General features: G+C 35.8%; 2 protein-coding genes across 9 annotated transcripts in view; one reads left to right on the forward strand and one right to left on the reverse strand.

Moving 5' to 3' along the window:
- CREB1 (cAMP responsive element binding protein 1) overlaps window positions 1-12406 on the forward strand; it is a 61120-nt gene that overhangs the window by 34178 nt on the left and 14536 nt on the right. For all 8 annotated transcript variants that reach the window (XR_006205664.1, XM_042949915.1, XM_042949918.1 and 5 more), the window contains 3 exons: window positions 418-560; window positions 4976-5158; window positions 7152-7302. Coding sequence is in view for 7 of the 8 variants with exons in the window: in XM_042949915.1 (XP_042805849.1) it covers window positions 418-560; window positions 4976-5158; window positions 7152-7302 (477 nt within the window). In the remaining variant the exon portion in view is untranslated. The remainder of the gene's footprint in view (window positions 1-417; window positions 561-4975; window positions 5159-7151; window positions 7303-12406) is intronic.
- METTL21A (methyltransferase 21A, HSPA lysine) overlaps window positions 1-12406 on the reverse strand; it is a 60187-nt gene that overhangs the window by 13642 nt on the left and 34139 nt on the right. The window lies entirely within an intron of this gene.

Below are 12406 nucleotides of genomic sequence, written 5' to 3' on the forward strand. Positions count from 1 at the left end.
GGGCTATTGCTCCTTCATCTGTAATATATGTAAACATTTTTTTCTTAGTGTTGTTGATCATCTTTTGACTTTGGTTTTGGTGTTCTTTGCCCTACAAAAGGTTATTTTGTTTTGTTTTTTTGTATGTGTTTTTTTTTTCTGTAATCAAGTTTATTAGCCTCTGCTTACACCTAGATTTTGAATGATTGCTTCCCTTTACATTCAAATTAAAGAGAAATTCATCGTTTTTTCTAGTCCTCGTATGATTTCATTTTGACACATTGATTCCTCATCCGTTTATGGTTTATTCTTGTTCTTACATTTTAAACTGCTGTCCTAAGCACTAGCAGCTTTCCACTCATTTTCCTTTCCTGTTATTTGTATTTAGCCAGTAAATGTTACTTTTATTTTAGTTAATACAGTTCTCTCTTTTTCTAGGAAAATTTTGAATGACTTGTCTTCAGACGCACCAGGAGTGCCAAGGATTGAAGAAGAGAAGTCTGAAGAGGAGACCTCAGCACCTGCCATCACCACCGTAACGGTGCCAACTCCAATTTACCAAACGAGCAGCGGACAGTACAGTGAGTAGAAGATATTTCTGCTTTGGAAAGTGAGACCAAAACACTAATGGCTGCATTCTCCTTAAAGGAATCCTGCAAGTACCAACTCTTTCCTCAGTCTTGGATGCGATCAATTTCACTTCCTTTACTGTTCACTATGCAGACTTCTGGAACAGAAGTATTGTCTTTTCTTCGGGGTTTTTGTTGGGATGACCCAAGCACTTTAGCCCTTTAGGTGGTCCTTTGTTTTGTGCGGACACCAGGAGAGTCTTGAAAGTTTTTTGAATCGCTGCTTGGAGCTCTAGATTGTAGTCCTCGTGTGATATATGATGGTCATAGAGGACATACTTTTTTAGATAACATAACCATTCTCTGATTATGTTTAAGGATAAAAACGGTTTATTTTTATTCACTTTCCGTTCTAAAAGTAGCATTTTAAAATCGTATTTAATGTTTTGTGGTGGGTGTCGACAGGCTTGGTTATAGTCTACCAACACATTCAAATCATTATTCTTTTTAATGTAAAAGGTAATATAGTGAATTATGATAGCATAAACATAAGGACTGCCAAAATTAGAGCACAGTTGGCCTTTGGGCTCAGAGAAGGCAAAGATTTCTTTTGCAAAATTATCAAAGTTTCCATTTCTGTCATGTCTCTATCTGACACTTAGGTCTCTCTCCTTATCTTTCCCCCAAATCTGTTACAAAGTACTTTTGAGCTCTGCTTTTGTTTGATCAGAGGCATTTGTGTGAATGGTGTTTTGCTGTCTTTTCCCAGTATCTTTTGCCTCCTTAAGTGCCTCACACGTAGATTTCTTCATTTTGATGTGTTCATTAAATCCAGTACTTCCTAAGGGCACCTGGGTGGCTCAGTCGGTTAAGCGTCCAACTCCTGATTTCAGCTCAGGTCATGACCTCATGGTTTGTGAGTCTGAGCCCCGCATTGGGCTTCACACTCACAGTGCGGAGTCTGCTTGGGATTCTCTCTCTCTACCCCTACCACACGTGTTCTTTCTGTCTCAAAATAAAGTTGAAAAAAATCCATTGCTTGCCATTATGTAGTTTCCCCCCCTTTCTTCCTTATTGCAAATTAAATGTACTCATTGACACTCCCTTGTTGCATTAATTTTCTAATGCCCAGGGGTGGTCTGTGTCAGGAATGTGTATAAAAGTTTGAGTCCCAAATTAATAGTTTTTGCATAGTTCAGCCTTTGTTTACGTAACTAATTTGCATTCCAACTGTATTAAAAACATATTCCTAAGTAGCAGACTTTTTAGCTGTCCTGAAGCTGAAACTTTTGAAAGTGAGTAGAAGGAAAGCATTTTTTTGACTAAGCTTCTTGTCCACACTGTGCTTACTGGAGTTCAGTCACCTTTTTTCCTTCTTGAGTTCTTTGTTGGCAGAGACAAACAGGTACCATCTATATACATGTATGTGGTTTTTGTAACCCTTATATCCAAATAATTTGAAGTATTCAAGATGTGTGTTCTGAGACATTGATATAGGACATGTACTTTTCTCTGTACTTCAACAGAAACCTGAGGGATACACCACACTCCTGTTAGTAACAGTAATTCAGTTGTGCAGGGAATCTCACTTGAACTAGAAAGTATGCTCTTTAGAGAAAAGGCATATAGAATCTCAAATAGGGAAGGGAAATTCAGAAATGTAGATGTTTAATTTGGCATACCACTCTGTCCCAGCAACTGAAAATTGCTACTTTTAGAAAGTTCATACTTTGAGATTTTTAAAATTTTACTGCATTATCCATTATTCTCTTAGAGTATACACCTATTTCCTTGATGGAATTGATTTAACATTATGTTCTTGACACGTATACAACATTTATATGTTTCTTAACTTAATCCTTTTCATCTCTCCCCAGTAGTAAGAGTTTGGTATATATCTGTCCATTCTTTTTCATTTTATTTATACATAAATATGTTACAATGTACAGTATTTTTATACAAGTGAGACCTACATTACTTATGTACTATATATATAATTTCCTCAACAGCTACATTGTGTTTCACTATATAAATGTAACTTTTATTTAAACATCCCCCGCCCCCCCCCTCCCCCCACATATACATACACACACACATTGGTAAACATTTAGGACATTTCTATTGTTTTAAACAGTAAGACATGAACATTCTTATATATGTGATAAGGTCTCAGTGGGATAGCATCCAAAGAGTGGAATTGTTGGGGCACTTGGATGGCTTAGTCGGTTAAGTGTCTAACTTAGGCTCAGATCATGATCTCCCAGTTTGAGCCCCATATTATGCTATCTCTCCCTCTCAAAAATAAATAAACGTTAAAAAAATTTTTTTTTTTTAAATTGTGCAATTGTTGAATCAAAGCACATCCTGCCCAATTTCCCTTCCCGGTGGCTGCACCAGTTTGTATTCCTTCCATACATTGTTTTTTTGTTTTTTTTTTTTTAATTAATGCTGTTAGTAGTTTTATCCATTACTTTGTTCACTGTTCCTAGAAAAATAAAGTCTTTTTTGAGAAATTCTAAGTTAGAAACACAAGTGTCTATCATTTGGAACTTGAATCTTTTGTTTCACTAAATACAACTAAAACCTATGATGTTTTCCTCATGTTCACTTTAACTACTCAGAATCTCAGCTGAGTTTATGTTTAATTGTATTCTTCCTCTAGATTTTCTGGTAGAATCTCTGGGGTAGAGACACATCAGTTACTTGACTTCTATCTTTTTCTTCTTGTTTTAATGAATTTAGTTTTATTGAAAGCCATCCCAAATCCTTTGGGAATAATCAAGTATATAAATAAATAGTACAGAGAAAAACATGTCTGATAGGATCAGACTTTTGTTTTCAGAGTACTTTCATATATATGACTTCATTTGATTTTTATAGTTGTAGTTAGCATGGCTAGAACCGGATATTTTTACAGAAGAGATGACAGATTCAAATAACAGTGTACTGATGGAACCTGGACTAGAACCCAGATCTGCTGATACCTAGTTTCCTACTTCTTTTTTCCCACCTTGAGTTCATTGGTATGTAGCCAAGAAGAAATTGTGGTTTGATTGTTCCCCTTCTGATTCTTTCAAGTTACCTGCCATTTTAATCTCAATACAGTTCTTACATATTCCTTTTTTTTAATTGCCTAAGAGAAGTAAAACTTACAGACTTAGCTAAAGTAGATGGATTATAAATGCCAGTATCTTAATTTCCAATAGGTATCATTTCTCATTTGCTAAAGCAAATCATAGCTACTTACTGTTACTATTTCTTGACTGAACAGTAGTTAATCAATGTTGCTCATACAGATGACTCAGCATATTAGTTTCTTAGAGCTGGGAGATAATTGATCCCAAATAACTCCCTTCTAACAGACAAAATAAAAAAGTAAAATGCATAAGACATGTTGACTTATTCAGTTAAAATCCATTATGCAATTTTATATGTAATATTGTGATTTTAGTCCTCTTTCTGGAAAACTTTTAAGAGGGAGAGTATCTCGAGAGGATCCAACCACCAACTTAATGCTGGTAGCTAAAGGATTGCTTTGTTCAAATAAAATAATAACCTACCTCTTTCTCTTAACTTTTCCATCTACTGTAGTATAAAGGTGAATTCATTTTTTTTTTAATAAAGTGAAATATCTTTTAGTATGAGCCAAAGTTGATTACTTCATAACAGGTGAATGACAAGTGTGGTTAATTAGTGAATAATCAAAGGATCCTGTATGAGATGCTTGGATATGTAACAGAAATAGCAGTTAAATAGTTTTTCTAAATGATTGATCTTGAGCACTAATTTTTAACTTTGCGAGATACTCTGATAAATGAGTCTCACAGGATGTATCAGTTTTGCTGAGTGGACGTTTGTTACAGTTTAAGCATTGCTAGCTGAGTTAGAGAACAGAATGCGCTACTGAACTGCTTTAATTGTGTATTAAAACAGCCATTTATTGGGTGCCTATTACTGCCCATTTCTTTGCTAACTATGTGAAAATAGAGAAGAAAAATCACATTTTCTACCTTCAAGAAATTTACTTTCTAGTGGGATAGCGAATATTAAACAATTAAAATATTGCATAATTAAGACTAGAATAAAGGAAATATGGATCACAAAGTGGTACCTCCTCTGAACCAACCACTTAGAAAGGAATTTAACATTTTTTCATTCATTTTTTTTTTTAATTATTAACAGGTGTTACTATAAATTACAATATGGTTCATGGAGTGCGTTTATATTCTAGCAATAGGACATGGGTCTCCTGAGCAGAAAGTTACTTGAGTCTACCAAATCCTACCAAATCCTTCTTGGCCGTGTCATTTGCTATAATAACTTCTCCTAGATCAGGTCTTACACATTATTCTGCTGAATGTAGTGTGTTGTAGAAGTTTGATATGGTATTAATTAAACTGATAACCATAAAATCCATTGGGTTTTAGTTGCCATTACCCAGGGAGGAGCAATACAGCTGGCTAACAATGGTACCGATGGGGTACAGGGCCTGCAAACATTAACCATGACCAATGCAGCTGCCACTCAGCCGGGCACTACCATTCTACAGTACGCACAGACCACTGACGGACAGCAGATCTTAGTGCCCAGCAACCAAGTTGTTGTTCAAGGTAAGAGAATTCAGAATTCATAGGTGTGGTAAATTCTTTGAAAGGGTAAAAATTTTATAAACTCAGATAAAGTAAGTATGATACTGCAGAGCACTGTGAAAATGTAGTTAATTTTGTTTTCATTATAGATAATGTTCTCCATAAACTCTTCTATTTTTCCAGTTGGACCCAAATGTCATGGCATAAAAACAACTATTTTCAGTTTAAAAAATATAACCTCTTTAACACTTCCAGCGTTTGGGGATAGGAGAAACAAGGGTAGGTTACAAGGAAAGATAGTGAAATCAGGAGTTAGGAAAGCTAGATTCTAGATCTAACTGCATAGTTTTGCTGTGTGATCTTGAGTAGGACTCACCTCTCTGGGCCTCATTTTTATTCATGTGTCAAATAAAAGTTTTATTAAATCACTGCTAAGAATCATCAGAGGTTCCAGGCACCTTGCTGCCTCAGTTGGTAGAGCATGCAATCTTGATCTCAGGATTGTGAGTTCAAGCCCCACATCGGGTATAGAACTTACTAAATAATCTGTTTCTCTACTTCTTACTCAAGAAATTGACATCCTCATTTCTAAGATCATCATTTTTTATTTCAAATGAAAACAGTATGTTCTGAAATATCTTATACCAGTTTGTAAGTCTACTGGTCTGTAGAGAAGAAGTAGTAGTTAAATCCTTGGTGACTGTAGAAATAGCTTTTTTTGCTTTGTTTTAGTTTTTAAATTAAATAATTTATTGGTCTTAGGAATCTTTACGGATAGGAGTTGACCGTTTTTCTTTGAATCTATTTGAATATTTTAAGAGTATGATTTATGTCAGATTGAAACTTGCATACTGAGGAAATACTTTTAAAATCTGTTTCTTAAAATATTTTTATTAATAATAATATATTTTGCCTCTGTTAGGTAGTGACCATCTTACCCCTTCACCATAGATGATAATTTTTGAATAATCCTAAAACACCCAACTAGAGAGTCATCATTTATTTAAAAGGCCCTAATGTATTTACAGAATATATTCTATTACTAAACAAATAATATTTGAAGAAGATAATATTTTGTTTATTAATGGGAGTAAAACACCTTTTCACTTTACATGCAGGTACTCAAAAAATTGTAAAGCAGGATGTCAGTGAATTTGAATTCTGAACGTCAGTTTGAAGATGGTAACATGTTTAGTATATAAATCTTTTCCACTCAGACTACACATTTTAATTGAAATTAATGACTAACATGGCTAATTTTATACAGACCTTTAAATTCTCTCAGATAGTGTTAGGTTCTTTATTCTTAGGAGGGCATATTCCTAAGCTGTTTCTAGAAGCAGTTTGACAAATAATGGTTGTGTTTCTTTTCACAAGTGATAGATCATTTAGGTAGAAAAATAAACTTCGGTTTATTTAGCCATTAGCATTTACATTAAAACAAGTAATATAATTGGCATCACGTGGTACACGTTTTTGTACTTACAGTTTTGTTTCAATTAGAAATTTATAATAGTTGACCATAATGCTTTATTTTCTCTTCCATTTTGCTATTTTATGAAAAATCATGGTCGTTTTTATGTCGTGGCAAGAGTCTACTTGAAATTTTTTAATATGAATTTACCAATATCAAAGGAAGACATTGAGGAGTATACTCTATCTAGGAAGATCATCCAAGCTGTGCCCTACTTACCTTTTAGACTTAAGGTTGGTAAGCATGTTAACAGAATAGAACTGCATTCCAATGAAAGATAAATACAAGACCCAGAAGACATAGGTGAAGGCCTCTTTCACCCACGTGTCTATACTAATAAATACATTAAATTGGAAATTATTTGTCAGTAATGACCCAAAGAGGGCTGATTAGTTCAATGTTTTAGTTACAATCACATTCCTTCTTTTTTTTCCCTTGCAATCCAAAATGTATGTTTAGATTGATGATTGACACAGCGTAGTTTTACCAAGTCACGGTGCTTCAGTGTCTTTACACCACGTTCACGGTTTTTCTTCTCAGCTGCCTCTGGAGATGTACAGACATACCAGATTCGCACAGCACCCACTAGCACCATTGCCCCCGGAGTTGTTATGGCATCCTCCCCAGCACTTCCTACACAGCCTGCTGAAGAAGCAGCACGAAAGAGAGAGGTTCGCCTCATGAAGAACAGGTACATACAATGCATTTACTCAGATTGTGGGAGGTCAGGTCGTCTTCAGATTCCGCCAGACGTGTGTCTTTTAAGTCTGCTGAGAATATGATCTTGGTGTTGAGCTTTTTTTCTGGTAGAATTGATGGATGTTGCTGAAACTTCTTTATTTAATAAGCAGCACTTACGAAATGGTTAATGGGATTATGGGTCAATCTTTACTCATGGTTTTCTTTTGTGTAATTTCTCCATGAGAGATTTAATACACAACTCTGCTATATTTTCACTATGCTCTAACCAACTAGCTAGGTTATTTAAATATTGTTTTCTTTTCATGACAAGTCTTATTCGAGAAGATCAAGAAATTCAAGTATGGATATTAAAATTGTTTCATTTATATTAAGTTACTTGTAATAAAGTAAATGTATGATGGCCACTGTTTTAATGAATACCATCTTTATTGAAAATTAACAGTTTAACACCTAAAGGTTTCTTCAGAAATAGATTAATTCTAATACCTTGTTCTTAGATAAAATCTTAGAGTTAGTCTTCAACAATGAAATTGCTACGTATCAAAATCTATGAAATGTGGGTAAAGTAATTCTCATAAAGTAAATTCATAGCTGTAAGTAGTTTTGTCAATAAAAAAACAGTAAGATGTTTTTATTATATTTACTTTAGTATTTTTTATTTATTTAGCTTAGGATTTAATATGGAAATGACTTTAAGACAAAGCAAAGAGAATGAAAATAAAGGTATATATAAAGTTCTAAACATTTGATATTGGCGAAAATATTCCTCTGCTGTTCATCCCAAGATTTTTCAAACACTGTGATGAGATAAAAGAAATGTAGGGAGTGAATTTAGATTGTCTGGATGCAAGTCCTGGACTGCCCTTTTTGCTATGACTTTGGAAGAATACATTAACCCTCTCAGCTGCAGTTTTCTTCTTTGTAAAACGAGATTCCACCACCTGCCCAAAGGGCTGCTCTATGGGACAAATATCATATTCCCCTAAAGGCACTTTGTAACTGCAATGTTCAGTTGAAATTTTTTTTTAATGTTTGTTTGTTTGTTTGTTTGTTTGTTTATTTATTTATTTATTTATTTTGAGAGAGAGAGAGAGGGAGAGAATCCCAAGTAGGCTCCACACCGTCAAGCGCAGAGCCTGATGCTGGGCTCAATCTCACGAACCATAAGATCACGACCTGAGTTGTAACCAAGAGTCGACACTTAATTGACTGAGCCACTCAGGCACCCCTCGAAATATTTGTTTTTATGAAGTTTCCTGTTTCTGTTCAGTTCAGCCTCTTTTGTTCCTAAAATATTCTTAGCTGTTATAGAGTGTTAGTAAATTACATCTAAGCTATGAGAAATGGCAGGGCTTTTTCTGGGATATTAGGAAAAGAGTTCAAAATATGCCAAGTGGCTTATTTTATTTGTGCTCCATCAGTCTGTGATTTTCCTTAGGAATTACAACAGAAGCATTAAAAGCTGCATTCATTTAAATATATTTTAAAATATAAATTAAACTTTGTATTTAAATCCTTTCAGTTTTAAAATGTTTGTAAAGAAATGTTTAACCCTTTCAAAAATTTGGAAGTAAGTCTGATTAAGAAGTCTTTAGTAAAGGCCAGGTTGTAAAATTTAAAACAGTAGCGCTTAGTAAAGAAACCAGTTCTAATCAAGACACAGTAGAGCAATCAGATGGAAGATAAACCCTCTTGATGATAAAAACAACAGAAGGACTTCATGTTGTGTCTGTGTAGTTGGGCTCTGTGGGACAGAAATGTTTCCCCTTATATAGAAAAGACTAAGAGGCGGTGTAATTAGTGGGTAAGGAGGCAGCACCGTATAGCTTCTTGTCTTCTCTCTTGTATATAGCAGAGAGCTGCCTATGTATGAAAACTTGTTAATTTGGCTGGCAGACTAAATTTCCTTTTTTATCCATGTAATTTATGTCTCGCCCCTTCCTCTCCCACCCCCTCCCCTCCCCCCATATACATACACCCCAAGTTAGGGATAGGGCATACATAGCTATAGTTCCTAACAACCTTTGCTGGCCTGAGATCTTCAGGGAAGCTACCTGACTTACCACGGACTCTTTAATAAAATACTTTGTCTTGGATTTAGTTTCACTATAAGGAAACTTCCCATTGACTCTGCTATGGTTCCCTTTTCCCTTTATTCCCATGTTACTGCTGCTGCTACTTTTCCAACTTTCATTCATTAGAATGTGGCTTCTGTGACCACCACACCACTCTTATGTCTTTAAAAGATACAGATTCCTTCTCACTTGGCAATCTAGTATTCTCTTTTCATTTTACCTTTATGGAATATTTGACATTTTTGTCTACTCTTTCTCCTGAACTCTTCTTTGGTTTATTCACCTGGTTTTCTGACTACTTTTGAAGTTTTCCCTTGAGACATTCGTTCATACCCGTGTATTTATTTCAGGCATCACCTATATGTTGCTGTCTCCTGATTCTATGTTTTAGCTTTGACCTTTTTTCTGAGGGACTTTTAATACTAGGGGCCAGTTTATGCTGGACACTGTACCTAGTTTCTTTACATATTAGTTCTACCTACAATGAGTAGAAGCTTATCTCCACTTCACAGAGGAGCTATACTTCAGAGAGAAGTTAACTGTCTTGCCAAGGTCACACCTTTTAAGAAATTGGTGCAGGGGTGCCTGGCTGGCTGAGTCAGTAAAGCATGCGACTCTTTTTCATCTTGGGGGTGTGAGTTCAAGCCCCACATTGGGTGTGGAGATTGCTTAAAAATAAAATCTTTAAAAAAAAAAGAAAACTCGGTAGAGCTGAGATTTGAGCCTATTATGTCTGGCGCGAAAGCCTGTGGGCATGGTGCTTCTCGGATTCCAGCCTGCAGCTCTCTCATGCTGTGCCTCTCAAACCAGAGCACATGCCAGTGTGCTGAGATATACGTAGCCCCAAGAAGTAAACTTGGAATGCTTTCCTCCAATGTTTAGTTCACAAAAATTTGAGCAAAATAAACATTTGTAAGGTAAGAAATTTAAAAGAAATTCACACCAGCAGTGGTATTTTGGCTTATGTCCCCAGAATCCCCATTTCTAGTTTGCTCTGCCCAGTAAGGGTACTTCAGTGGAAAAGTTAGAGGAGCGCTGTCCTGAGCATACTCCCTAGGATGAATGTCCCTTATGTACCTCAAACACAGCCTGTCTTAAATGGAACTTTGATGAGAAGAGTTGTCATCCCCTAAATTCTACACCGTCCAAGTTACCATTTACTCAAAAATGAAGATAAGTGATAAGAAGTCTAAAAGAAAGGACAGATGGTTATTATTTTACTTTTTGTTGCTGCAGTAACAATAACAAAAACCCCCAAATCTCAGTGTCTGAGAACAACAAAGCCTCTTCCTCACATTACATTTGACAGCTGCTAGCCAGCTGCTTGGCCCTCTTCCACATGCTCCCAACTAAAGGAGAAGCACCTTTTCTGACAAAGCATGTCACTTGTGTAGCAAAGGGGAAAAGGCAATGCTTTTTAAATCATCTGCTTGCTGGGGTGAACATGGCATCCACTTGTGTATTCTTCGCTTGGGGAGGGAGGAGTAAAAAATTATGACAGTAATACAATTCACTATCCTTGTTGTATAATTTTAGAATGCAGGAGGATTTTAATAGATTTCCTAAAGGCAGAAGTAATAAACGTAAAGGTTACATAGGTTTGACTACATGTATGAAAATATAAAACCCCTGTTTAGCCAAGCAAAAGATACAGTAGCAAAGCAAACAAACTAGGAACATTTGACAAGTCAGAAGAGAGTTAAGGATATGAATAGGCAAATTCATAGAAAATGAATTAGAAATGAGGTAAAAAAAAAAAAAAAGTTTTGGAAAAATTCCAGATAGTTGAAGTGTATGCTATGTAAATTAAGGCATGTTCATTGTACACATTGTATACATTCAGCCACATACAGTCAACCTTTAAGAATGAATATAGATGGGGGGAGGGGAGCGCCTGGGTGGCTCAGTCACTTAAGCGTCTCTTGGTTTCATGATCATGATCTCACAGTTCATGAGATCAGCCCCCACATCCGGTTCCATGCTTCTAGCTTGGCGATTGCTTGGGATTCTCTCTCTCTGCCCCTCCCCCACTCATACTCACGCTCTCTCACACGCGCACACTCTTTCAAATAAACTTAAAAAAAATAAATTTAAGAATAGATAGATGGCATTTTTATTGAGATAGGAAGATGTTCATAGTGGAAAAAAGCAGGTTACCAGAGAGTATGTGTAATCCCACTTTGTTCGGGTGGTGGGGGGAGTTTGTTTTTTTTATTTATTTTTTAATGTTTATTTTTGAGAGAGAGAGAGAGAGAGAGAGAGAGAGCACACCAGCAGCGGAGGGGCAGAGAGAGGGAGGGAGACATAGAATCCAAAGCAGGCTCCAAGCTCCAGGCTCCAGGCTCCAAGCTGTCAGCACAGAGCCCAATGCAGGGCTTGAACTCATGAACCATGAGATCATGACCTGAGCTGAAGTCTGACGCTTAACTGACCAAGCCACCCAGGTGACCCCTACTTTTGTTTTTATGACACATGTGAAACATGCTAATTATACAAGCACATTAGAAAACATAAGCTAAAAATTTAATCATCACTAATTGTGCCACCCAAAATGTTAACATTCTGGAGTATAATTTTTTCCCTAATATATATGTGCAAAAATAAATAATATATTTTTAATGTATAGTTCTTAATTTTTTATTTTTAAATAATTTTAGGTTACAGAAGAGTTGTGAAAGTAGTACAGAATTCTAGATACTCTTTATCCAGCTTTCTCTGATTTTAGCATATGACATAACCATGCTTCAGTTACCAAAACTAAGAAGCTAACATCTGTCATATATTGTGGGTATATGACAGCATATTATATGTTATATTAACACAGTCAATATGTTATATGGTGTAGTATACAACGTAGTGTTGTATACCATAATACTATACTATTAAACAGACTGTACACTTTATTCAGATATCCTCAGTTATTCCACTTATATTCCTTTTCTCTTCCAGAATCCAGTCCAGGGTTCCTACCCACTGCATTTAGTCACCATGCCTACTCATGTCCTGCAAACTGTGACG

Source organism: Panthera leo, chromosome C1, assembly GCF_018350215.1.
Source record: "Panthera leo isolate Ple1 chromosome C1, P.leo_Ple1_pat1.1, whole genome shotgun sequence".
Taxonomy (NCBI): Eukaryota; Metazoa; Chordata; class Mammalia; order Carnivora; family Felidae; genus Panthera; species Panthera leo.